General features: G+C 39.5%; 1 protein-coding gene across 4 annotated transcripts; it reads right to left on the bottom strand.

Moving 5' to 3' along the window:
• Positions 1-39: 39 nt before the first annotated feature.
• akna (AT-hook transcription factor) lies at positions 40-20,451 on the bottom strand. 4 transcript variants are annotated; one of them, XM_039614843.1, is made up of 24 exons: positions 20,394-20,408; positions 19,892-20,006; positions 13,617-14,222; positions 11,874-12,657; positions 11,486-11,789; positions 10,334-10,408; positions 8,700-8,820; positions 8,383-8,477; positions 8,214-8,273; positions 7,995-8,113; positions 7,707-7,878; positions 7,059-7,228; positions 6,801-6,953; positions 6,389-6,629; positions 4,744-4,850; positions 4,280-4,545; positions 4,046-4,190; positions 3,341-3,493; positions 2,779-2,921; positions 2,401-2,526; positions 2,118-2,228; positions 1,845-1,931; positions 1,443-1,587; positions 40-974 (listed from the first exon to the last, which is right to left on the bottom strand). In XM_039614843.1, the coding sequence occupies exons 3-24, from the start codon at positions 13,981-13,983 to the stop codon at positions 725-727; spliced, it is 4,194 nt and encodes a 1,397-aa protein (XP_039470777.1). In that variant the 5' UTR covers positions 13,984-14,222; positions 19,892-20,006; positions 20,394-20,408; the 3' UTR covers positions 40-724. The 4 variants fall into 4 exon arrangements, with proteins under 4 accessions (XP_039470777.1, XP_031594927.1, XP_039470778.1 ...); XM_031739067.2 differs by having other exon boundaries at positions 19,892-20,444; XM_031739068.2 differs by lacking the exons at positions 40-974; positions 1,443-1,587; positions 1,845-1,931; ... (1 more) ...; positions 2,401-2,526; positions 2,779-2,921 and adding an exon at positions 3,776-3,796 and having other exon boundaries at positions 3,374-3,493; positions 19,892-20,451.
• Between the last annotated feature and the right edge of the window lie 7,138 nt (positions 20,452-27,589).

The raw sequence follows: 27,589 nt of genomic DNA, 5'->3' as shown, positions 1-27,589 counted from the left end.
CATTATTTCTTAAAAAAAACAAACAACAACACACAGTCATTCTTTTTTATATTTACTTGGCTCATTACGGAGCAATGAAAATTGCGTTGGATCAACATTGGGACAAATGGGCAATAAATAAAAAAACGTAGTACAAAAAGCATATCTAGAACATCGCATTTTAAAATATATCACCTACACATACAAAAAAAACCTTTTGATATCCAGCATCTGAGGCCCTTGGTACATCAAATGATTAGTGGTTTGAAGAATGGCCATCTAAAACTGAGATCATGGTTCATGAGTGCATTTCATTTACAGCAGAAAGAGTTTCTACATCATCAGAAAATTAACTTCTACAGCAACTAAAATAACACTGACGTTAATTTCAGATTTCTGAAAACTAGTGTCACATGATCAAGAAATGGCTCAAAGTGCAGAACTAATTCACGAGAATACACAGGTCTCTGTAGTACGTCATAGGTTTGAAAATAAATATGATCTATAAGACATTAGTGTAAACAGAATTATTGTAATGTTTACCAGCATATAAAAATACATGTTTTAGTCCCTCCCCCTCTCAGGTGGCCATCTTTGAAAACATCAGCAAAGAAAACTTACAAAGAGGAGGATTTGAGATTTTTATTCACTTTGGTGCGACTCAGTTCTTTTGGCTTGTGCCTCGTTCTGCAGCTGCTTTGGAGTTAATGACTCTCAGTCTTAGTGCCTGTGATGACAGTTCACACTAGTAGCTGCAGGACTGAGTAAGCAGCTCCTGGTACTGCAGTCCAGATGCCAACGAGCGAGCCATGTGCCTGGAGGTGTGTTTCATGTGTCGAGCTGCTCTGATGGCTTTGTTCAGTGAGCTGTCCAACGAGTGCTCCCTGTCAACAGACAGTGAGCGTCTTTTCGTCCTCCTCACCTCCCCAGGACCAGTGACCTCGGAGGACATGTGAGTTCTGCTAGAAGAGACGTAGAGGGGGGACGAGTACAACCTGAGGAGATGGTAAAAAGTAAGTAAGGATCAGGACAAAACAATACGTTTCTCTGTAACATTCTCTCAAAACTATATATGAAAACTGTTATGTATCAGAAACTGTTCAATAAACTGCACATAACTTGCACTATTTTGCCCCAAATCCTCATCCAGCAAACCTTTCAGCTAAGAGGAAAAACCTCCCCTCAGCGCAGCCATGTGCACTTAGGGAACGACCTGGTCAGTCAAGCCAGTGAAATCTGCCCTCTGTGTTTTTAGACTGAGACGATAATGCTGTGTGGATTCTAGACACAGTTTGTCATCTTTAATTTTAAAATTAAATAGAAAATAATGATAAATAAGTGAAATCTGTTACTTGCATGTTAATCTAAAAGTTTAGGAAACAAAAAAAGCAGAAAATGAAAATTTTAGGATTTTTGCATAGTGTGTCAGAAAAGTGTGTGAGCTATGAGAGCAGCGCACTTACAGGAGTGGTGGAGGGCACACTGGCATGCACTGCAGCAGTGGAGGTGCAGGTGCAGATGCAAAGAACCTGCTCCCCGCTGCTCCATCAGGGGACTCGGCTGGTTGGTACTTTATGTGTGCGGGAGAGTCGGAGAGTCTGTGACTGTCTGCGAACCACAGAGCAGGCCAGGAGCTCCATTAACACTTAAAATAATTGCACTCATTTACTGCAGACTAAATTTATGAGCCAAGAACAGTGATCGGGCAGAAATTTCCACTGCTGACACTCAACAAACAAACTCGGTCTTTGTGAGGTGAAATAATGGATTAGCCACACAAAGATAACAGTACATCCTTCTTCTGATAAGGATTTAAACCTCAGTGCTCTAACTCTGCATCTGAAACACATCTCATGGTCTCTAACCTTTGTATGATTCGAGGCGACCGCAGAGAGGACATTGATGGCAGCAAGTGGAGGCACGGGGCGTCTCTCTACCGCCACCAACTGGTCCTGACAGTACAGAGACATCATTAAAAAGAGGCTTTATGGAGGCTGATCGACTCATTCGAACCATAAAATTAATCCAGATAAAGCTTTAACATTGGTTAAAAACATCTTCAAATTAAAGTGCACTTCAGACACTTGGATTCTGCCCTCTTTGCTAGCAAACATGTTTATCCAGGCATTTATTCTCACGTTCAGGGGGTGCTCTGTGAAATGACAAACACTGAGAACAAACAGGAGCTTGACTTCTTCTGCTGTCAGGTTCATCTGTTTTTTCAGACACAGAAACAACAGGATGCTTCCCTGCAATACAGAGAGAGATTTCCCTCAGCTCAAGACTGCAGTGTAGATGACTGAGAACCTACATGGATTTATTTAACACGTCTGAACAGGTCCCACTGCAATTTCAAATTTCTGAAGCTGTATTTGACTGAATTTGTCTTTGTGTCTCCAGTGGTGTGGTAGGTGTTCTTACTGTGCTGTGTTCGCCTGCTGTAGACAGTAGTTGTGTGGTAGGAGCAGCTGTCTGGTGCTGCAGATGTTTGAGTGCATCTGGACACCTGAGGCTGTGGTGCACAGGGCTGCAGCTCCGATCTTGTCACTGAAAATAAAACACTGACTCAATAAGTGATATGGCATGCCATTAAAAATAGGAGTTAATGAGCATAACAGGCTTCAGAATCACAAACAGGATGAGAACCTTAAAGTAGACGACACTCTTAGTCCCTGTGAGTGAACATGCTTCGGTTCGACCATACAAACTTTCATAATGGCTAAATGAAATGAATAAACTGGTATCACTCCGTCTCCCTCCTTGATTTTAATGATCAATTGTTAATCATGATGAACTCACAGTAATCATGTTGTGGCTTTTGTTGGTTTGTAGAAGCAGATTTTCTCCTGGCTGTTCGTCTCTGTGTGGACTCCTCCTCAACCTCGTCCACCATCTGTGTTTCTCTTTTCCCTGCACTGACATCACTCCGTTGCTCTCTAGACCTGAGCAGTGGAAGAAGACTAAATTAACAGCAAGCAACAAAAACCAAATCTGCTATAAATGCTTTAAAACTTCATTTGTGACCCGACTATGATATTTACAAATCAGGCCGTAGAAAATAAGATCACATAGTTCATTATGCATCAACAATTATTATTATTAAATAAGTAAATAAAATTTTATTTATATAGCACCTTTCTAGACAGAGTCACAAAGTGCTGCACATAAGATAAAAAGTCATAAATTCCAGTAGTTGTTAGACATCTGGAATAATTTGATTTGGGAATATCACCCACAGCAAGCAAACATAAATCAGGTTTTTAGTGCGCCTACTTGGCAACAAAGACAAGCGACTGTATAATCCATCACAGTAGACTGACTCTGTGGTTATATGTGGAGCATTGAAAAGAAAAAAAACAACCTGAAGCAAGTTGAAGAGGTGCTTTGACTAGAGCTGTTATCCTGAGTTGATGGAGCTGATCTAATAGAGCTGATAGGCTTCTTGTTTTTCAGACAATCTTCTAGTCTCTCCTTCAGTTTGGTTACCTCAGCCTGCAGTATCTGGACTGCATCACTAGAGGAAAACAGAAAAAAAGATCTTTACAAAATAATCCACCTTTGCAGTTCATATGTAAGCTTGAACTAATACACTACCATACCACACCAAGTTTTGTGGCCAAATATTGTGATGTGATTTCTAAAATGCTTTACTGTGGAAAATATGCAAATAAACCATTCAGCAGGTGAAAAATGGATGGAAAATATTGATGTAGGTGTCAATCCAAGTGCATACGCATTCTGAAAGGAAACAAGAAACACCACACCATGCAGGAAACAGAAGCTCCTAATATACAACCTGATTCAACAGCAGGCGATTCTGTAATAAAATACATAAAAGAAAATTATAATAAAAACATTACGACTAGTTTTTGGCGTGATCATGTTACTGCATTAGTATAGCAACAGTTATCCTCATTCATCAGAAATCATTAGGATTCACAGCGACACTGTGGAGTGACTCTACTGCCTTATGCCCAGAGCTGGGACGTTTCTGTTTCTGGAAAATTCTCCACTTGTACTGTTGACTTGTTTGCTTCAAGTCCCATCCAGACACACAAACACTCACATGCAATTCTGACTGGAACTCCTTGCTCGTGGAGAATCGCAACGGTGGTGCTGAGTAGTGGTGGAAGAGCTTGAGTGTGAGCTGTCGAGGAAATTGATGGATTTGCTGTACTGGTCAGTCTTTTCACCTTCAGAGTCAATGTGAGCTGTAGAAATAAGGGGAGGTCAGCAGGTTACATACTCAAAAAGAGAGAGAGCACTACTGATTACTAAGTAAATTAAATTGGAAACTCACTGCCGTCACTTTCAAGTCCAAACTCACTGCTGCCACTCTCCACCCTTTGTTCTCTCAGATTGACACAGCGCTCTGGAGAGCAGGAGAAGGTGCGTCTCCTCACTGCCCTTCTGCTTCTCTGTGGTTGGTCGAGGCTGAGGCTAAGTCGGGAGCTCATGCTCAGGTCTTTAGCTGTATGACTGTGCAACGGTGAGGAAAAATGAGATGGTGCAAAGACTCGGCCTGTCTGAGGACTCGTGCTTCCTTCCTGAGGCACTGGAACACCGCTGCACCACAATGGAATGTAACAAGGACAAAAACAAAAACACAGAAGACTTAATCAAAGAAAGAAAAAAATAACTTTAAAACAACAGAAAATCACATCAGAATGTGTTGTGTGTGTTATGGGGTGGGGGATGGCACCTGAGCTGAAATTATTAGTGCAGTAAATCACTGTGGAGGAAGGGAGGCAGAGTTGGACTCACCTCTCTGATGCCCTCTGGTGGAGAGGACTGGAAGCTGTTGCAGGAGTTAGACGGCTGCTCTCTGAACCAACAAACCCGCTGTCTGTCTCTGGAGAGATGATCCCATCCTACAAAACAGAAGTTATACAACATCAACACTGATCATCACACTAGGCAGCTGGAACGAATACTTCAAATCTTTAGTAAAATAAAGTGTTTTATTAATCATTACAGAAATATTTTAGCATTATTGTAGGGGCAATTCAAATAGTGCACATATACGCTGATATAGGGAGAATTTTGTTTTTGACTTTTAAAGCCAGCACTTATATATCAGCTGTATTTAAGAAGTCACCATAGAGAAACCACCGATTGGTCATTAAATAGATGAATTTTCACCACTTACTTGTTGAGGTGGTGTGAGGATTTTTAACTTCACTAATCTCCTCAAGCTTAATTCATAACACTGTTAAAACTAAGCCTATGCAAAAACAAGTAGTAGGAAAGAAGGAATACATTGCAGCAACGTAGCAGCTCTGATCTGTCAGCTTGTTAGTAATAATAATATTATATACAATATATTAATTAGCACAAGGAAAATGCACCAGTAAAATAATATATAATAGGCTATAGCTAACTAATTAACTTGCTAAAAATGATAATGCTATAACTAGTATTCTGCCAGTGTAGACTAGAGATGGACCGATCCGATATTACGTATCGGTATCGGTCTGATACTGACGTAAATTACTGGATCGGATATCGGAGGGAAATAAAAATGTAATCCGATCCATTAAAAATAAAAAAAAAGCACCTCACAAAACTTGCGACATGGCGTAACTCGGCTCATAACTGGAGCATGTCGGAGCAGTATGCCTCACATGATAGAGCGGCTGTGTGTATTTGTAGCCTCGCTACCAAACCAGCATTTCATCTCCGAGAAAGTTATCCCAGAGAGAAGTAAAGCAAGTGTGTAAGTTCATCTCTGAATGTTTGTAAAGCATTCCCGCAGTAAGCTTAACAACCGATATATGGAGTGACTGCCTCTTCTCTCCCCCTCCCTCTCCTGCTGCTACTTCAATCAATTACTCTTTAAAATACCAGAATAGGGAGGATGGAGCAGGTTTAAGTTTATTAGATTGATCAGTATTGCTGAACTATGAAATATTTTGGGTGCAGTGTATTTTTTGCATACAGGTATAACAGAATAGCTTTAGTGTTTTTTTGTTTTTTTTTAACTTGAGTATGAACTTATACAAAAAGCAGCAAGATATTAAAAAAACAGTTTTATTGATTAAAAAACACACTATATCGGATTCATATCGGTATCGGCAGATATCCAAATTTATGATATCGGTATTGGTATCGGACATAAAAAAGTGGTATCGTGCCATCTCTAGCGTAGACATATGACACTATGTTGCTTTAATAGTGCCAACAATATGCGTATGTAACCAGTTTCTTCCTTTTAGTAAAATTTAACTGTTGTTCAGTATTTATCAGCTCCAAGTCCAAAAATGATCAGCTCATTTTCACTCGAGCTTTTACAAATACATGAGGTCAAATACTGTGAACCATACACCATACAGGCCATAATAAAGCAACATTTTTAATGGAATTGATACAGGATAAGTGATCATCACTGGCACTTTACAATATAACTGACCTGAGAAAACACTCTCCTGCCCCCAGCTTGAACCTCGGAGCTCCTCGACTCTGACACTTTTACATCTCCGAGGCTGCTCAGACTGCTGCTGTGAGACTTTCCCACCTCTACCCTCTTTATGTTACTCTGATGAAAAACAGGAAGCATCATGAGCCGGCTGGAGGCCGGACGAGTACTGGACCTGCTGTTTTGCTGTTTGTTCATGTCAGAAGAATAGTCCTGGTGGTCTGATTGTGCATTCCTGTTAACAGATAATTGGAGAGAATTTAGTCCAGTGGTCAGAGAAATGAGCTTCCTCCCAATTAGCTCTGCTGTGTATTTTTTTTTTAATTCTATTTTTTGTCCAATAGAAAGAACAAATTGTGCTGCTGGTAAAAATGCAGACCATCTTGCCTATTACTTTGAGACTAACCTCTGAGAGAGAGTTTTCCAGACTTCATTGTTTCCAGTTTCTTGTCTGTCCTTGTGTTCAGACTGCATGTTAGTTCTTAAAGCAGGAGAGGTGAGAACTGCTTCATTCAGGCTACGCTCTAGAAGTTTGGGAAGCTCCTTGATGCTTCGGTAGCTAAACAGATGGAGAAGAAACAGTTAAATAACTAAAAGTCCTAGCTGCAGGGCTCCTTATTTATCAGATTTCATCATATTGATGCATTTAAATATAGCTACTCACTGATTCACTGCCATGGTAAAGTCCTCTGCAACACTTTTAATTTTGCCCTTCAGAGGATTGAAGTAGAGAGTTTCTTCATCCTCTCCCTTGGACTTCTCTTCATCGTTCTCTTTACAGGCTGAGCTCACTTCTGCTTCCGCTGCCTCAGAGAGCAGAGGCACAGGCAGGACCTCAAAAGAGAAAAAGAAAAAAGTAAATGACAAGATAAAGTCTGGTAATGCTGTGATCCTGTCCTGAACAGGGATTTCATCATAAACCAAAAATAGTCCAATTTTGTGAAATAAAAATCCAAGTTCTCCACTACAAACCACATCAAGCAGTTAAATACTATATGTATCACACACTCACGGGAGTCTGGAGCAATTTCAGTTTTTGCCATTTTGCCTAAGGACAGTTCCATATAACAGTACACTGGAGGAGCTGGGATCTAACCACTGACCTTCTGATTTGTGGTAATCAACCACTCTGCAGACGTCTGCCTTGTAACTAGAGTGTGAATGAATGCAATTCCCTACACTCACTGTACTACAAGGGCACTAAAAACACATGCCTCCTCCACACAGACTAGGTTTATTACAATTTGCCCATGCTGCTCACAGAGCCATAATAATCCCGGCCATACACAGATTAAAATGATGGTGTTGCTACCTGTGGGTGAGTGAAGGTTACAACATCCACAGAGAGGGCAGATGGTGTGGTTGGTTGAGGAGGTGGAGAGGGAGGAGTAATCCAGGTGGGCTGATCCTGTTGCATCTGTTCCACCTGCTCCTTCAGCTCGTCCGTACGCAGCCCACACTGAAAGATCAGCCCCTCCAACTCCCTGATGCACAACAAACATGTAAAAAAAGAAAAATGAATCAAAACAACTGAATAATGAGCACACATAAAAACAAAATATAAAATGTATTCCAATGTAATGCTAGACATCAACATTACCGTTCTGGGTCAAACTGGCTGATTTCTATGCCTCGCTGCTGCAGGAGTTTGTGCTCATCCCTCGCCAACAAGTATCCCCTCTCTAAAGATTCGAGCCCCTCGGCAAGCTGAGCCATACCCTAAAAGAAAGAACTTTTATTTATTCCATTCAATATATGTTCCCATTAGATGTGATGTTTAAAGACCTAGAGAATTCTGCTGTTCTTTTGTTGCTCTTACCTCAGTTTGTTCAAAAGGTTGAAGTTTTTTGCTTTTAAGGAGATCCTCAAACGTCTGCAGCTGAATGAAAAATCAAAAGGTTTATCATTGATTAATTTCCTAAATCACCATTATCATCAGCAAGCAAATCTGATCATTCTCATCTCTAAAGATTTAACTGTCCAGTTACCTGCTGCAGAAATGTTTCGGCCTGGCTGAACAGAATATTGGCTAGCTGCTGTCCAAGCTTAGAGCCTGGTTCTGTAGGACCGGCAGCTGAACTTCCTGTTACATGGACAAACAGATTAGAAGGAAAATGTACACAATGCCTGTTGTATACAATCATCAAAGCCAGAGACAGTTCACCCAAAAATTCTAAATATGTGTTTTCTTATCTGCAGTCATTTCTCCATTTAGATAATTGTGGTGTAAGCTGTCCGGTTTAAAGATACTGACTAATACAAGATTTAGCAGCAAAGAAGTAACCATTAAATAAAATGAAGATACCCTGATCTGTCGTGGGTTTCTGAGCCTGAGGAAAATCCAATTTTAGCAACTTTGAAGCACCGCAGTTTAGTCCTGATTGCACATAGGGGCCAGGATTTGGTGGGTCAGAGTACAGGTTAACCTGGAAGAAACATGAAAAACAAAAACAAACATGTTCTCAATAATTATTACCTAGCCTGTCTGTATGTGGACTTCTACATTTTGTAACAGACACACTGTATCACTGTATTGTTTTTTTACCCATACAAAATGAGACTTCCGCAGGTTTTGATCAGTGTTTGCTCTAATTTCTCATTCTAGAAATGTGAACTGAGTCAGATTAAAAAACAGCATACACAGCAGGAAAACATCCCCATCTAGTGTCCACAGGTTGTAAGCTTTCACTAAGGCCTCACAACTATTCTGACTAACACATAGGGAGGGTAGTTTGGAAAAAAACAATGAGTTAAACATAGTCAGTCATCAGCCAACCAAAGTGTGAAAATGAGCCTGAATTAACAGACTGAGCTTTCTGACAGTCACTCAAAGCTGTAAATCTTTATGACCTTTAACTGCTCTCAGAAGGCCCTTTCCACACACACACACACACACACACACACACACACACACACACACACACACACACACACACACACACACACACACACACACACACACACACACACACACACACACACACACACACACACACACACACACACACACACACACACACATTGGAAAAGTAAACAGCTGCATGGCACCTACAGAGACACTTTAATATGCAATTAAGAGACAACAGAGATGAATCAGAAAGACAAAAACCCCACTTAAAACCTAAATTCAGATCATCAATCAGACTGGAACCAGTCAGATTTCTTATTAAACTGGATTTAAGCTCAGCCACAAACTGGAACATATGTCTAATCAGAAGAAAATATTGACTAACAAATATCTGCAAATTCTGTTGTACAGAAACTCCTCCCACCCTGCCTGGGTGATGGGAGGACAGAACAGATGGTGGTTCAGTTTCTAATGAATGAGATGGAGAAAATGGAGGTGGGGAGTTCAGTAAGCTGATTTAAATTGGTGCTGAATGTGAAGCGCTGCAGCACAAACAGAAATGAGGCACCAAATCTTTAAATGAGCCATTTCCGAACACTTCAGCACTACTCCTGCCTCTTCTGTATTTATTTCAAATCCCACTTTTCTGAGATTTCTAATCATTTGTATGACATACTGCTCTGTCTATGATGTGCTGAGCCTGCCTGGACCTGGACCTGATTCTCTAAATTTCTGTTCTGCAAAAATGAAATATAGACATATAAATATTGTAACATAATGAATTTATTTCATAATTCTAATGATTCTAATTTTAAGCACTACTTTGAAAGTACTTTCACAGCTGTTCGACTATCGAAAGCCACATAATTACTCTTTGTTGACAAGAAAAATTCAATAAATGCCCAAAATTTAAGTAAATAAGTTGTATATCACTTTGAAGTTTGGTATTAACTTTAATATTTTATAGTAGCTTAATGGTTAGACCACTAATAATTATGTATGATAGTGACATGTACTGTTTTTAAGTCCCTGAGTTACACTCCACACCATTAAAAGGTGATAAATTATAGCTGGATCTCTAGATTAACTACCTTGGCTTCCAGACGCAGACGATCAATGGTGTTCTCTGCCTCAGCGTACTTAGTCAGCAGTCTGTCGTAGTCTTCCTGCAGCCAGAGGAAATAAAGGAGAAGGAAGTGAGGAGAAGCAGTACAAAAGAAATGTGACATGAGGAAAAAAAAAATGAGACAAATGAAAACGAAAGGGAATAAAGCAAAAATGGGGGTGGTGATAAAAGAGAGGACTAAAAGACTGGAGCGGAATTTAGGTTCTGTTTAGTCTAATTCATCCTGTGAGGCTGTCAAACGTAAACAAAAGCTGAACATATGAGGACAGCCAGGCAAAATATCTCTGTGTACTTTGGTTTTGGATTTGCTTTTGTTTTTGTTGGCTGTCCAAATAAATGGATGGATGGCTTAATGCTGAAACGCTACAGCACAGTGGCATTCTGGGTAATAATGTTAAACAAAAGTCATTCTAGAAAATGTATTTGTATGTTGTTGTTATATTATAGTTAAAACTAAGTGAAGAGAAATTAACAAAATGTCTCCATTATTCAGATTCCACCACTGTGATAAGTTTGATTTGAACTGTGACACTAAAACAAAGAGGAAATAAAGTGGGGCACCCTAAAACTACGAGTCTCATGTGCCATGTGTTTATATGCGTTTCACCTATTTTTCCCATTTTAAAACCTTGAGCTGGGAGCTGAGATGAGACTTTTTTCTAAATATATCATTCCCTTCTGGCATATCCTAGGTTCGATGTTCACACATTATTAAATTCAAAGTGTTTATATTACTATTATGTTTTTATTGGGGTATCCTGTGTGACGTTTTCACCTTTTGAAATGAAAGCTCGTACTTTAAGTCCAGTCAGTATTGGCATTCACACTAACCTGGAAAAACTCAGACTTCTTCATGACATTTTGACTTGTTATAGTACAAAAAGCACAGATCTTATTACTGAAGCCTCAATCACGTGTCCCAGCAGACCCTGTCAGTGAACCAGTATTCACAGAAATAGGACCTCCCCTAAGCAGAATGCAGCCATCATTACTACACCTTTGATTTTAATACTGGCACAAGTTAGATATCTTCTGTCCATCTCAATCAACTTTAGTGGTTTAAAGTAATTTTAGAGAACTCTTCCAAACTGAAATGCCTCTTAGTCTCTACTAGTACCTGAAGCTGATTGACCAGTGTGGTGGCCTGCTGGTGGCATCTGAACTCCTGAGGCACAATAGCGTTGATTGCACTGGTTGCCTGTCCATCAGAGTCTGGCGAGGTAGGAGACTCACCAGCGGTGTTCAGTAGGACTTCTTTCACTATATCAGCAGGGGATTTGAAGACTATAGGTGGCTCGGGTGATAAGGACTTCCTTGTTAACAAGGGCCTGCCCTTGGGGGGCTTGTAACCGCCTTTGGGAAAATGAACTCTGGGTTCGACCTTTGAGAAGTCTGGTGTGTGGTAACTCAGAGGCCACTTTCTGGAAAAAGAGAATTGTGATGTATGAAAATAGAAAAGAGCAAAAAGAAAGCCCAAATAAAATGGTTAACAAAATGTGTTTTACCTAGATTCATCCTCTGCGACAGCATTGCTCCTGGTTCTAGGCGTTACCATGTCCCTGTCACGACTTGTGTTCTGTTGTTTGTTGGGCCTGACTGTGCCGGGGGAATGAGTTCTTGAATATGCAGCCTCAGGAGAGTGCTTCCTTATCTTTCTCGGTGTGGGAGTGGGGTGACTATGCTCCTTATCTCTCTTTCCTGATTCTTTTCCAGGGCCATTACTTAATCTCCTGTAATGATTTGAGATGACCTGTTCAGAAAACAATGCTGCTGGCTGAGCCGAAGCCCTGAGCTTTATCTCGGGACAGCGAGGACTGGAGTTGAGGCTCATGTGGCTACTGTTAGACTCTTGAAAACTTTCTGTAAAGCTTATTTCTGGAAAGGTTTCAGCTTCAATTCCTGGGGCAGTATTTAATTCCTCGGCAGTGAAATGCAGACGATGGAGCAAAGTGGAAGCGGCAATGGGTAAGGCAGAACGGGAGGCTGGACAGGAGACACTGTCCACACCATGCAGCTGAACGCTAGAAGATTGTCCTGAGCTGATCTCTTTATTCTCTTCTTTACCACAATATCCTTCAGCGAGTCCTGCCAGCTTTCTTCCAAGCTCCCCTGATGTTCTAGTGTGCTCAAATTTCTTTTTACTCCAATCACTCCTCCCTCTCTCTTCTTCTCCATCTTTGTCATCATTGGTCGTGTTGTGGTGTTTGTCCCACTCAGAAAGATGCTCTGCTACCTGCTCCTCCATTCTCTGCCTCACCTCCACATCCTCTGACCAGGTTTTTAACTCATCTATAATTACAAAAAGAAGAAGGCATGAAAAAAATAATAAGGAAGCAAAAAACGTGTTGCGCAACAAAGGACTGTGTAGCTTTAATGAATCACACAAATGTGCACCGTCCTTGGTCTTCAAACGCAATCAGTTCCATGACTCCAGCCATTAACAACCAAACTTATTTTAAATTTGGCAGAGTTTCGCTTAAGGTCATCATGTTGGGGACCCCCCCAAACCTCGCCAGCGCTTCTGCTATTTTTTAGCTTTTTCTGTTTTAGACTGACCTGAACTTCAGGCTCAGGGATCAGTAGTGATGAGAGCTTTGTCTCAGACCACAACTCAGGAACAAACAAGCAGTTTAGTTCATGTTGTCTAAAGCCCAAGGTGGCACATCATGTGAGGATTAGAACCAAGGGGATCCATGCCATTATTCAAGATTCAATGGGTCGTTCACAATGACCCTTTAAAAGTGTTACTTTTATGTGTCAAGGTGTGTGAGGGAAAATATTCTGAACAATGTCAGTATTCGCCACAATCCTACTTACCAGATTCGGCTAAATCCCGTTTAGTTTTGACTCCTCAAAATTGCCCAAAGAGACTAATATGACAGGGAGACTGGAAAATTTTGTGTGTATTTGTAAAGATTTTACAATTGTAAATTACTCTCTACAGTAGAACCAAACAAGCAGGGACCTCTTTTAATCACCTGATGACAAAATAATTAGTATCTCGAGAACAAAGACGGAATTTACATTTCTATCTTTCAGTTGTCAGGATTCGTTTGTTTTCTATAATCTTAAGCATATTATTTTTAGGTTTTAGAAAATATAAAATATGAGAAAACAAAAAAAATGAAGACAATTATTCAACTGTTATTCAAACAGGTCTCAGAATCAGGTGTATTCAAATGCTTTAGAGTAGAAACTAAGAAATGAAGGTCAAGAAAAAAGTTAATAAATTATAAATTAATGCTCACAGGATGACAGTTTTCCTGTATCTTCTTCTGTTGGTTTATGGTGCGACAGATGCTCACTCAGCTTGTAGATCAACTCCTCAGATGGAGTGTCCCTCTCACCCTCACTATAATCTGCCTCCTCTGGGGTGAGGGATCCAGGGCACCCATCTGAATTGCATTCCTCCAATTCCACATTTTCAAGTGCCTCTGACAGTCCAATGATACCATTCTCATCCATTTGACTAAAAAAGTCATCCTCTTTTTCTGCCTGTTCTTCATCCTCTTCATCCCACTCATCCTCTGAAATAGCAGTGCTATTAGGTGAGGAGTGGACCGGGGCAGGAGTCCAGAACAGAACCCCTGCAGTGGTGTTCTGTCTTGTTTCCATTCACCTTGCAGCCTCCCTCAGTTCTTTGTTTTGACTTCAGTTACTGTTTCAGCCAGGCCTTGGAACCTTTAGCATCTTTTTTAGTTTCTTTGGCTCTGCAGCCACTTTCAAAACCATGGTGGAGGAAGTTTACAAATTGCGGTAGAAGTCATTGAGCTGGTGGCAGTCCAGAGGTAACAGCTACAGACTCAGTGATTACTCTTCAGTGCTGAGGAACAGGAAGCATTTGGATCCAATACCTGAAACACAAACAAGCAACCAATACTTATTTCACTAAATGTAATGCTTTGCAATGAATCAAGGTTAACACACCTTGAGTAGCACGATTTGTTAATGCAGAAGATTTGAGGCTAACCCCAATTTCTATCTATTTTCCACTGAAATAATTTTAACAAAAAAAATCATGTCACAGATTAAAAAACAAAACAAAAACAAACAAAAACATCCTAGACATAACAAACACAATAAAGCCATGAAAAAAGAAAGAAATTACTACACTCTTTATTTGCTTACTTGCTTGGTTTAGGTAAAGGCAATTATTTCCAATTAAAATAAACAAAAATTAAAGTTCTAAATTGTCTAATCCTTCAGTCTAAAAGCTTTTCTGTTCTCTTTATCAGTGCTTGTATTTTATTTTATTAGCATTGTAAAAAACAGTACAGTCAAACTTATTGAAGAGAGCTTTTAATACCATCCACAAGCCTTTTTTTCTACTCTGTTTTAACACTGATCAAACTCTGTGACAATAAAACACAAACAGACTTGACCAGGATAATAATAATCAGTAAATTCAAAACTTAATACCTTTACTATATACATAATTAAAAATTTTCATAAATGTAATTATAGATGAAAGAATGGGAATACACAAATGATCTACCAGCTAGATGCTGCTGCCTTTAAGAAAAAATAGGCTCTTGATTATTAAAAGCTTAGCCGAATGACTATTTCCTTTGAAAATGTGCAGTTCAAACACTGACTCATGATATTTTAGGATATCATGAGAAAATTTACAATGCAGCACATATGGACCGGTTTCTAAGGTGACATGAACTTTGTGTTGTTTACACCACTGATTTAGAATTCTTTTTATTGCCCCCTGCTCAAATCCTGTGCCATCTGCTCACACCATACAGCTTTTACCCACACTACTGAATTCATCTCAGTTGCTTAACTCACAGGAAACAAACACAGTATACAGGTAACAGATCCTCGATTAGTCTGCTAGTTCAAAATGTCACATAGCAAGTCTCCCAAGAATTAGCTTGGAGCTGCAATACTCACTATGGCAACTCCACAACATGAGCTCAAGTTGTGTTTTCAGAGTGCGCAGTTAAACATCTCTGACAGCTATACAGCCAGTGGCTCACTCCCAAAGCTGCATTTCAATGTGCTAGAGCAAGGGTGGGCAATTAATTTTCCCAAGGAGCCACATGAGAAACTGGGACTGTTGTGGAGGGCCGAAACAATAAGCGTATAAAAAGGTACAATTAATATTGAGCAGAACTGAGTTCAACTTGGTGGTGCAATCCTCCTCATTGCCCACATGTCTCAAAGTACATCAAGGCCATGCATATTTAAACTTTAAGCTATTTTGATGTGATTGCTTCAGCAGCAAAGTCACACTGTGTAATTATCACTTACTTCCACTGACACTTACAGAACAGCTATTTCATAACGATGATGTAGCTTGATTATTTTGGTTTTGAGCCAGCAGGTCAAGAAATACCAACTGCATACCGGGTCAAGGACTTTAACATGCATCAATATCAGAAGCAAAGTCTTGCAATTAACATTTTAAAACAAAGCACAAGTAAAGTACACACTCTACAGCACTCACATTTCCATTAAGAAAAGTGGTAACCATGGTCGGTTGCTTCTTTCATCAATATCCCAGATTACCAAAAGAAGATTATGAAGCCTGGTGCTTCTTTCATCTCTTAACTAACATACAAACGTTACACACAAACACACTCAGATTTACCCACAGACACGCATGCACAGACTCTCATCACGCTGAGCCCTTTCATACACAAATCACTGGCGACTCTCCACACAGGCCAACATGGCAAACTCACCATGCATTTAAACTAGACCACAAGGAACAAGAGCACGCAGCTCTGCGCATAAACAACATGAGAGGTAGGTTTACAACAACAGTCATTTCAGAATAGAATCGCTTACAGCGCACAGTGTAATTATGGCATTATTTCTATGGTTTCTTCCTTCTTGGACAAACATGAATTTTCAGAGATAGAAATTGAAGACCAAATCCTCACCAGGCTGTTGCTGAAGTGAAACTGCACAAGCCACAAATTAATGTGATGCAAATATATGTATCGCCTGACAGTTTAGTGCTCATTTTATTTTAATAGATTCATAGCCATAATAAAAATTTCTTCACCAAAGATTTTACACACAAAATGAGATTCTATTATTTAAGCCATGCAAACATCTGGTCAAATTACATTTTTGTTCATTTTTGAAGAAAACTGTATGTGAAAGTCAAGCTTACTAATGCTTTAGCAATAGCTTGCAGTTTAAATTGTCTGAAATGTGATGTAGAAATAAAACTGTGGATGTCAAGAAAGATTTGCACATTCACTGGGAAGAAAGATAAAGCAAAAACCCTGATGTGACTGCAAAGTGCTTGGAGGACGGTTTAGCTGACACAGTAGCAACAGCTCTCCTTTCATGCAGCATTTATGTACAAAAAGGTTCTACATGAAAGAATCATCAGAAAAACTTTACCTGCTACCTCATCACAAATGTCAGTACAGCAACGGTGAACAGATAAAGATCTTTAGTTACAACCACTTTGGAGAAAAAGAAGGTGGGGAATAATATTAAAAGAACACATTTCCAGCTGAGGACTGAGGTGGAAATAGAATTATGAATTTTAATAATTCAACTTATTCTTGATGGAAATATCATGCAGTCAATCCAGAAAAGTAAACTGAAAAGATACAGAACTTCAAGGATAATTATCCATGTAATGGGAGGAAATAATAATACAATTAAAATTAGGTAAGACAGCATAAAATCTAATTCCTAAATTCAGAAGCTTTTACATTATCTGTATCTATAGAAGCTTCATTTTGGTGAGGAAAAAGAAGCACAGAAAGAACTCACCTGTTACTCTGCTCATAACTCCATGTTCATGCCCAGGAGAACTAAGTATTTAACTCAGCTGCCAGATTGGGGGGGAGGTAAGCTGCTCTAAATCCCTGACAGGGGGCTTCACCGATTGTAAAGAGACAATAATCATCATGCAGAACACGAGACTGAAAAAACTCTGAGCTACAGACAAACTAATCACAACCAGATGGTGAGGCAAGCCAAGAATACATGTATGATGCACAGGTAAGCTGGATGTTCGGGAAGGAGAGAGATGAGGAATGACAGCGTGAGAGAAAAAAAGGACAGATGATATGGAGGAAGAGGAGAGAACAGAAGAAGAAACGCTGTCATAAAATCAACAGGGAATATATATGTTTTCACAGAGTGACACTTGCTGAATTTTGAGCACACAGTGAACAGAAGTGTAGGTGGAGCTGCCTCACAGAGCACCAATCTGTTTAGGAACGCCTAGTGAATAAGATATGGCAGCTAATCTCCTTAGGAGGCACAAGGAGCACTGAGGACACAGGATGAATTATGCAGAAGGAGCCGGTCAAGAGAGTGATTTAATATTTTTACTGTTATTTTAAATACTACTGAACTGGAATGCTCTGGCACTGGACTTTAGACTACAGGCCATATTTAACAATACATTCATTCAGTGCTTTAAAATTGCCAGTTAACCTAACCAATGCATGTCTTTGGACTGTAGGAAGAAGCAAGAGTACCAAGAGGAAATTCAAAAAGGCAGGGAAAACAGGCAAACTCTACACAAAAGGACACCAGCTGGGGTTTGAACCAGGAAACTTCTTCCTATGAGACTATAATACACTGACCATGTTGATTGTTGACTGGTTGACTAATTGACTAAATTATGCAGTGTCAAAATACACTGTCATTCATTGAGCAAAACATTGGCAACTTTTGTAAGCAAAAAGGCGATTTTTTGACAGAACTGGCAACAAGTTGGGACCTAACTTTGACCAGGTGCTTTTGACTATCCAGCCTCAATACTCTACCTCACCTGCACGTAACCTGTATGTTACAATGTTTTCCATTTTTATGCACCTTCTTACCTTATACCCCCAGCGGACTCTGAGTTCAATAATATTGACATACTAAAAACATTTTCAGCTTCCTCTGGCAGAACAAAACGGTAAATAGACTGGTGCTTGTGTAACTTTCACCTACACTCACTAAACACTCAAGGGCTTTTTTACACTACAGACTGAAACACTTTTATCACACAGACACACTCTGAAAGGAGTGCATAATTTGGGATTCAAGGACACTTCAAGATGCAGACTGGAGGAGCCACGGAGCGAACAACTGACCTTCCAATTAGTAGACGACCCACTCTACAGCCTAAGCCACATCACCCCAGCAGTGCTGTTAACTGTTCAGAGTCTCTACGGTTTGCAAAATGATAATAAAATTCCTCATTACTGTATGCAGTGCTAAAAATCAACTGTTAAGAAATCACAGTACAGTTTAGCAATAATAATAATAGCAATGATTACAAAATTAAAATGTTAAGGGACTTAAGCTCAAGTAAAATCAGGTAAGGCTTCTTATACAAGTATATTTTGAAATGTGACTTAAAGGAACTGACTGAACCAACTGATTTCATAGCCTTGATTAAAAAAATGCTCTGTACTCTTTAGTTTTCAGTCTCACCCCAGGAACAGACAAAAGACCTCTACCCAAAGAACTTAAAGCACATACTGGTGCAGATGGTACTAAGAGGTCAGAGATGAACCACTGTCTTTTTTATTGGTTTCTTCCAGCCTGGCCCCAGAGCAAACAATAGGAAGTATACTTCATGGCTGCAACACTTATTTCGTTCAAAAGAGGGGACAGAGAGAGGACAAAGAGGGGGGGTGTCACCACGGCATACTGGAAAACAGAGCTTTAAGTGAAAAGTCAATTGGTGTATTTTAACCCTAACCATGATTATGGTTTTATATACCTAACAAAGAATTTGCTATTGCCTAAACACAGCAAGAACGTAAGCCTGCATTGAAAATCTAACATGAATGAAACATGTTTGAACCAGCCACCTTGCACATGGTGATATGATCTATGGAAGTTTACCCAAATTGTACCTTTTAAAGTTTCCACGAGTGAATTATCAGATAAAAAGATATAATATCCAGTGTACCAATCCTTGTTTATGTTAATCTATGTCAATGAGACTAAATGAACGCACTTTCATTATTAACACTATCATATATTCCATGACATTAACGTTAAACTTTAGTTACAGAAAAAAATCGTGCTAAAAAACAACTAAAGTTTGGCTTCAGGTGGTGACACTTCTAGTGGATGTTAAAAACAACAGCTAATCATGAGAGTTCAACTGGGAGGAGCCACTGATTTTGCATGGGATGACCCCACTTTACTGTTCACTGTATCCCAAATATCAGTGCTGCCAAATGGAGCTGATTCTGTCGAGATACTGTAAAAACATAACTTCGTGCCTTGGGAAAGCCAGGTAAGAAATCTACAGTCTTCCTTTGATCCACAGTTTCAGGCAGCATCAATATCCTTTCCCCCCTAACCACCTCTGCTTTACAACAAGGACTTCCAGTACTATAAAGAAAAACTTGTTCAGATATACAAACAACCAAGTCTACCAGCCAGTCTGGTGGGCTGTGGGGGCCACAGAGCTAAGAAAAGTGGCAAAATAAACAATGCCTCTGCCCTTCTGAGGAGAGGGCACAGAGATAAATTCAAAGAAACACCGTTGTGAAGAAATCTAACAGCATTACATTACATTACAACTTACCTCGTACAAACACAGTAATGAGTCGATACTGGAGATGAGATGACCAAAAAGACTTGAGGGATTTCACGATGGGCAGATTTCACAGCATGGGTCGGTTGCCTTGAAAACAGCAAAACTAAAGAGGAGAAAAGACCCACCCCTGTGTCACCATGGCACACGCACCACAACAGACCGCCATCAGTAAACAGGGTTCTTGGGGGCTTTAGAGAACGGTTAAACAGCTCACTTCACGGTTCGTCGCTGTTCGAGTGACGTTAAGAGTAAACCGTTAGTAAATGTAAGCTAGCTCTACAGCAGTCACTGCCAGTTTTAGAACTTAGTTATCGTTACTATCACCAACTCCTTACTCTCAAGTTAAAGCAAACATAAAAAACCCACACTCCGACCACTTTCAGCTACATTATGTTGACAGGTTAATTCCGACGCAGTTACACTGCTACACTCATTTCTCCAATAAAAAGAAAAGCTGAATTTTCTGATAATTATAGGGCTAATTATCAACCTTGGACGTTGGAGGAGCGTGGCACTGATTTAGCTGGCAGAACAGTTACTCGAGGCGAACTAAATGGGGAAATGTTAGCCCTGAGTTTATACTTCAGGCATTTTATTCTCTTCTAACCACCTCGTACACAACTTGGCCTTTTTTTAAAAGGTGCTATTGACAACAATGATAACGCTTTCCACCCTAGCCTAAACTCAGTGCTTGAACTAAGGCGTTTGTTGCGACCAGTGAAACCTGACAGGCAATAGTGAGGAGCATATTTTTAACATACGCACCCAAAGCTTGAAAGCTTCAACTCAACATCTGAGTAGTGATTGGTTATGATGGTGCTCAGGGGCGGGACTTATCTTAAATCGACATACAAGGGAGGGTGCTGTTCAAACATGAGGCCACAAGAGGGCACCGTTGTACATGGTTTGAGTTTTTTCCTCCCATAATAAAGGCAAGAAAATTGATCTTATTGATACTCCGCACAGATTTGCACAAACTTAAAGACACAATTAAAGAAAATAATACAAAAGTCGTGAAATTCCTTATTTGTTTTATTTATTAATGAACTACTGTGCGCTCTAGGGAGATATCAATTTTGTTGTGTGCTTGTTCATTTAATAATAATAAAGGTGTTCAATTCAGTTTTTTAAAAAGTAAAAGGGAATTTTTAATACAATGTAAAAGGGAGTAGGGTGTACAGTGCTGTGCAAAACTCTTGAGCCATCACTCATTTCTTTATAGGTTCCATTGCTTCCAATATGTGAGGATTTCTTTTAAAGAGTGACCAAGATCTTGAGCAATAGTTCTCCAGACTTTCTGAAGGTATTTCTAAATTTTAATTTGGACATTGGCTTTTTTTTTTTTCCTTTTCAGTCTAGTCTTTGTATCTGACACATTTCAGAAGAATCTATTTTGGTTGTTAAGCCACTTAACACTGATCTACAAATCATTCAAGCATAATGAAGACACCTGCCTCAAATGACAAAAACATTAACAGACAACTTAACCAAGAATCAGTTTTAAAGTGTTTCTTCAGGCACCTGCTATGATGTATGGTTTGGAGATGGTGGCACTGACAAAAAGACAGGAGGCAGAGCTGGAGGTGGCAGAGCTGAAGATGTTAAGGTTTCACTGGCAGTGACCAGAATGGATAAGATTAGCAATGAGTACATCAGAGAAACGGCTCAGGTTGAGTGGTTTGGAGACAGTTCGAGAGGCAAGGCAGAATTTTTTTTTGGACATATGCACCCTTTGTTCAGTGGATACAGTGAACAAAGGATGTTGAGCATGGAGCTATCAGAAAGGAGGAAAAGAGAAAGACCATAGTAACAAAAAAAGTAAGAATGAAAGAAAGGAAATGTAAAAAAAAAATAAACAACAAAAACAAAAACATGGATGTAGGGAAAGAGAATATGAGGAGGTGTGACAGAATGGGACTAGGGAAGATGGAGGCAGATGATCTGCTGTGGCGACCAGTAAAGCAAGCACCCATAAGAAAAAGGGGAATGCACTTTTTTTTACTGTCAGATTGTTACAAAAACACGTATTTTTTCCTATTTCTTTAGCTCAATTTATGGAAAATGCCAAAGATGACACAGTGTGGAATGCATAAAATAGTACTTTTTGCACCAACAAGGTGATTCCCAAACAGCTACTAGCTGAAAACTTGGCATATCCATACCTGGCCAGCGTGTACCCTGCGGTAGCTACCCCTGCGACCCTGATAAGGATGAGCAGCAGAGAATAGATGAATCTGACACAGAATCTGTGAGATGCATCTAGCCCTTCAGTTGATCCATCTACTGTTAGCTGAAGGCTCATCAGAAACGGTCTCAGTGGATGGATGGCTGTAAAGAAGCCAAGAAAGCCTGAGGTATGCTAAATTACACAAGAACTAGACTGGAAATCGGTGACAACAGATATGATGGAGTAATGAATCCAAATGTAAAAATTGTTGCTCAAATGATCATCAATATATACAAAGGATTTCAGGAAATAAGTAAACAGTACAGCCATCTGTAAAACATGGTGGAAGCTCTGTTATGGTTTGGGTCAAAACTGAACTGATTGAATTACGAATGCAGAAAAGTACCATCAGATTTTGATCCACCATGCAATACCATTTGAAAAGCATCTGATTGGCAACAGTTTTTTTCAGCATGACAGTGACCTTAAACACACTTCAAATGCATATCTGGATAGAAAAAACACAAAATAGAACATTATGAGGTTTGGACTAGCCTCCCTGAAACTCAAACTGTACATATTAGTACAGTAGAAGTTAATATTTTTCATCTGCCTTACCTAGTCTGTATTTGTAAACTAATTCACATATTTCGGTGCTAATGAGTAGTTGGAAACATCTTGAGAATGCAAAAAAACCCCCAAAACTTCTGTGGTATAAGTCTTATTCTTAATCCTCGGAGAGACTCAGTGCAGTGAAAAAGTAACAGCGCAAAGGTGTCATTTTAAGGTGTCTGCATATTTAAGACAATATTGACAATATGTTCTGTATATCAGAACATGCATAAAAATTCTCCCCATCGTGTTTGTATGTATAACAGTGACTTCTCTGTAGGATCTGAGGGACTAAACCGAGAGAAACAGAAAGACTTTTGACTATTAAACTGACATTGGCCAGCCATCTCATATCTTCTGACATTATCTGTTGAATACAAACCTTTTATTTTTAAAAGGAAAGCCATAATCCCTTTTGGTAAGGCGCAGCAACAAAAGCCAAACTGTGGTAGATTGCTTTCTGGCTTTAATAGAGGGTGCACAATGGCAGAGCTTTATGTGGTCCCTGGCACAGAATTGCCAGCTGCCAGGAGAGATTACCTGTATGTTTACTGTTTCCAGGAAAATACATTTAAGAGGGTTTTTTTTTTCAGATAACAAAAAAGTTAAATATGCCAAACAAAAGAAAGTCAGTACCTTATAATCGTCTTTTGAGATCTGACGGCAGACACACAAGCTGGTGACATGAGGACTTTCAATCATAATCTTTCTTATAGAAGCAGGCATGTTATAGCTGAATATCTGCCATCTTCTAGGAATTTGTATTACCATTACAATTTCACAACGCTCAAGGGGATGTGTTCTGATTACAGTTCATCACTGAAATATGCAGATGTTACAATGATAAATGAAATAGCAGGAAATATCTCAATAACCCTGGGAAGTATGAGTGCATGGCATTTTTTCATATAAAAAACTGGTCACTTTATTCAACGGACATTTTTGCCCCTACAAGAAAAAAGAGAAACAAAACTATGATGTAACATCATTTACCAGATTTATATTATCAGTAGCTTAAACAGAGCTATCGAGGCTCTCATGAGTCTCAGCTGGAGACAGAATTGGATTTGCGGCTTGCTGAGGATGGGCTCTGCTATTTGTGCAGCACTTGCTCGAATAGGATACTCATGCTTTCACACAACACTAAAAAGGTGAGGAGTTTACAAATACAATTTAATAGAGGATGTTCCAATAGCAAAATAAAAGCTGTGGGTTTTTTTAACTGAAGAAGGGGTTCACCTGCTTACAGTGCGACTTCAGCAAAACAAATAAATGCTTTGGTCCAACAATAAAGTTGTTTTACTTGCTGCAAGTGCTGCTGGCTTTGTGACCTCTTTATGATTTTTCAAATTAATATTCAAATGAATGTATTGTTGAACTTGGAAATGGAAATGATTATTCATGCATTTGTTTCATCTCGCTTAGACTATTGTAATTCCTTGTTTACTTGCTTAAGTAATGCCTCCCTGGAACGACTGCAGGGCGTTCAGAATGCTGCTGCTAGGCTTCTGACAAAGCGTCACAAACACTCCCATGCCACTCCCCTGCTGATTCAGCTGCAGTGGCTCCCTGTCAAGTTCAGGGTCCAATTTAAGATCATAATCCTGACTTATAGGGCCCTGCACAGTGTAGCTCCAACTTACTTAAGTGATCTTCTTCTTTCTTATCACCCCAGCAGGTCCCTGAGGTCTTGTGACCAGGGGTTGCTGGTTGTCCCGCATACAAGGTTAAAAACAAAAGGTGACAGAGTGTTTGTATCAGTGGCTCCCAGACTCTGGAACTCGCTCCCTTTGAGTTTGAGATCTGTGGACTCAGTCATGTCTTTTAAAAAGCAGTTAAAAACCTATCTGTTTAAACTCGCTTTTGGTTAATTTTGTTTTGTTTTGGATTTTAATGTCTGTTTTCTGCCTCTGTAAAGCACTTTGTGATTTTTATCTTGAAAGGTGCTATATAAATAAAATTTTACTTACTTACTTACTTACTTACTTGATAGAGGCTTGTGTATTACAGATAACTGCATTTTCTTGCTGCCTTTATATCTTTGCTTTGGAAAGGAAAAACATCAAAAACAGTAATACTACTGTTACAAAAACAGTAACAGTAGTAAATCGGAGGATTGTGAAATGAAAAGAGTTGATAATGAGCTTAAAAGAACCCAGGCCAGTGTGCATATTATCGGAAATACAAATATGGCTCTTAACTCGGGTCAAGGGAAGGGTGCTAAACTGAGTTAATGTGAAAGACAATTTTATGACGCCACAAAAACATAATTTTAAGGCTAGTTTAGATTGATCTTTTTCTTCTGCTTCTCTGTCCTTGAACTCTCAGAGCTGCAGACCGATTGTGTACTCAACAACGGAGACTTAATAAGTTTCTCAACATCTACTGGACACACAAAAAATGTAGAAAAGCAAATAACCCAAAGCAAGGGAATTGTTGCGTTGAGCATTTCGAAAATCATGAGCATTTATTTCGAGCATGCAGAACGAAGCAGAAGCGGCCTGCTAAGCTGTCTCAAAGCAACACAAGCATGAGTGAGGCCCGGCCCTCATGTTGAGTGATGTGGCCTGTTTCACAGAGTCAGTGTTCCACTTCATCCATGTTTCAGACTGAGTTCAGGCCAAGGCTTCAGGAAGCCCAGAGAGGTTCTTTCACATTAAACTGCAAATAGTCTTTAGCCATTTTTGTCAGTTACCACTTTAAAACCCTTGCTTTAAAGTTATAGACACTCTACAACCTTCCTTTTATCAAAACTAAAGGACCAAGCTAAAACTTCATGAAACAGCCACAGAGCAAATATATGAAGAAAATGTTTAAGATCATTTGAAATAGTTTAAACTGAAGAAAATTTAGACGCTGCAGTCAACCCCAGCCCTAAGGACAAGCTGCAAAATAGACCACATTTCACAGTTTTTCAAAAATGCATGTACTCTTTTGCAATATGTGGTATTATTTAGCTGTAGGCCTCCAGTCATATTACAGCATTATTATCTTTGGTCGTATTTACTGAATAGCAGTTATTAACTCTTCTTTATGTGTAGAATAGTCAGTGTGCAGATTCTATTCAGTCTCTATAATTTAGTGAGAGAGTGAAAAAAGGAAATATGTGTGATTTGTGCTCCTTTTTTCTGCTTTGTTGTTCTTTCACAACAGATTTGATCACATCTGCAGTGCATGTGAATTATAAACCTGTGTTTTTGAAAAAAAAAACCCCATTAAAGTCTAAAAGGGCCAATTTTGTCACGTTACCCAACAGATGCAACAAGTCATTTCGTTTAATCTTGTTCATCATTAGCTTCTCTTTGTGGTATAATGTACTCCCAACAGGTGCTGGTAGCACTCCTCAGACATTTTGGTCCATATTGATTTGATAGCATCACACAGTTGCTGCAAATTAGTTGGCTGCACATCCACAGGATTGCTCTGTAGGACTGAGATCTGTGACTGTAGAGGTCATTTGAGCACAGTGTCACACACTGTCATGGTCAAGAACCCAGTATGTGAGATGGTATATTATCCTGCTGGGAATTGTCATTAGTAGATGGGTACACTGTGATCAAACGGGGTGAACGGTCAGCAACAATACTGACCAGTGGTGTTTAAAAATGCTTGGTTGGTATTAAAAGGCCCAAAATGTACTAAGAAAATACCGTGCATGGATTATGTCACCACCACCAGCCTGAACCATTGATACAAGGCAGGTTGCTTCTGTGCTGTTTACACCAAATTCTGAGATTATGATCTGAATGTCACAGCAGAAATCAAGAACCATGAAACCAGGTGAAAGTCTTTCAGTCTTCTATTGTTTGGTGAGATCTTGTGAAGTGTAGCCTCAGTTTCCTGTTGTTAGCTGAAGGGAGTGGGACTCGGTATGGTATTCTGTTGCTGGAGCTCATTTTCTTCAAAGTTCAACATGATGCGCATTCAGAGATGCTCTTATGCATACCTTGATTGTAACGAGTGTTTTTTTTGAGTTACTTTTGCCTTACCATGAGCTTAAAGCATTTTGGCGATTCACCCCTGACCTCTGAAAACTTGACATTTTCACCAACTGCTATTCACTGGATTGGTCTGAACTTCAGCAGGTCATCTTGACCATTTCCACATGTGTGGTACTACTACTCAATGCACTGAGATACTTCCATGGGATTGGTTGGTTAGCTATTTGAGTTTAGGAGCACTTGGATGGGTGTACCTAACAAAGTACCTGTGAGTGTATATTCACCTGCTGTGTTCATTATAGGAAATGAAATAAACACGTAGGGGTATTTTGACATAGCTGCATAGTGATCCCAGCCATTCCCACCCTATTAGCCATAATAGCCACAAGTCTGACACAAGCTACAGTAACGGTGTTCCTTAGAAGTCAATAGAATGGCAATAGCTAGAAGTTATATTGGATTAATTCATATAGAGGACAATATTAAAAAATAAAACTAATTAAAAAAATACTTTTACGTTAACCAAAGAGTTTTTAGTTCAGTTCAATTTTAATTTATTTATATATGGCTAATTCAAAAGAAGAAATACCCTACAAGTATTAGAGCAAAAACCCGACCAGTAGCTCAGTCCCCTATGAGCAGCACTTTCCTGATCAGTTTGATATGTTTTCGAGAGTACCTGCTGTCTACCTGATTATCAAGACGAGTCTAACTAAGAATTTGCTTCGAGTGTTTTGACTGTTTCAACTGTCCCCACTTATACCTACCATTGACGTAAAGCAGTAATGTCTCCCACCTCAAAATAAAAGCACACAGGTTGCCAGCTTTTGTTCAGTTATCTTAATTGAAAAATTAAACACACTTTCTGTGTAAAGAGCAGGTCAAACACTTCTCATTAACATGCAGGGAGCAGGTAAAAAGGTGGGCTGACTGGGAAACAAAAAGATGCAGCTGAAGAGCAGGAAG

Source organism: Oreochromis aureus, linkage group 7, assembly GCF_013358895.1.
Source record: "Oreochromis aureus strain Israel breed Guangdong linkage group 7, ZZ_aureus, whole genome shotgun sequence".
NCBI lineage: Eukaryota > Metazoa > Chordata > Actinopteri > Cichliformes > Cichlidae > Oreochromis > Oreochromis aureus.
The sequence above is the reverse complement of the archived record's forward strand: the minus strand, read 5'-3'. Positions and strand labels throughout refer to the sequence as shown.

Bases quoted from the DNA above. Each gene is read 5' to 3' on its own strand.
- akna (XM_031739067.2), bottom strand. From the start codon at position 13,983: ATGGAAACAAGACAGAACACCACTGCAGGGGTTCTGTTCTGGACTCCT. The intron at 6,954-7,058 runs GTGAGTAGCTAT...CCATCTGTTTAG, and splicing joins TTTACCATGGCAGTGAATCA to CTACCGAAGCATCAAGGAGC. The intron at 2,922-3,340 runs GTTGTTTTTTTT...TCCACTGCTCAG, and splicing joins ACCTCTTCAACTTGCTTCAG to GTCTAGAGAGCAACGGAGTG.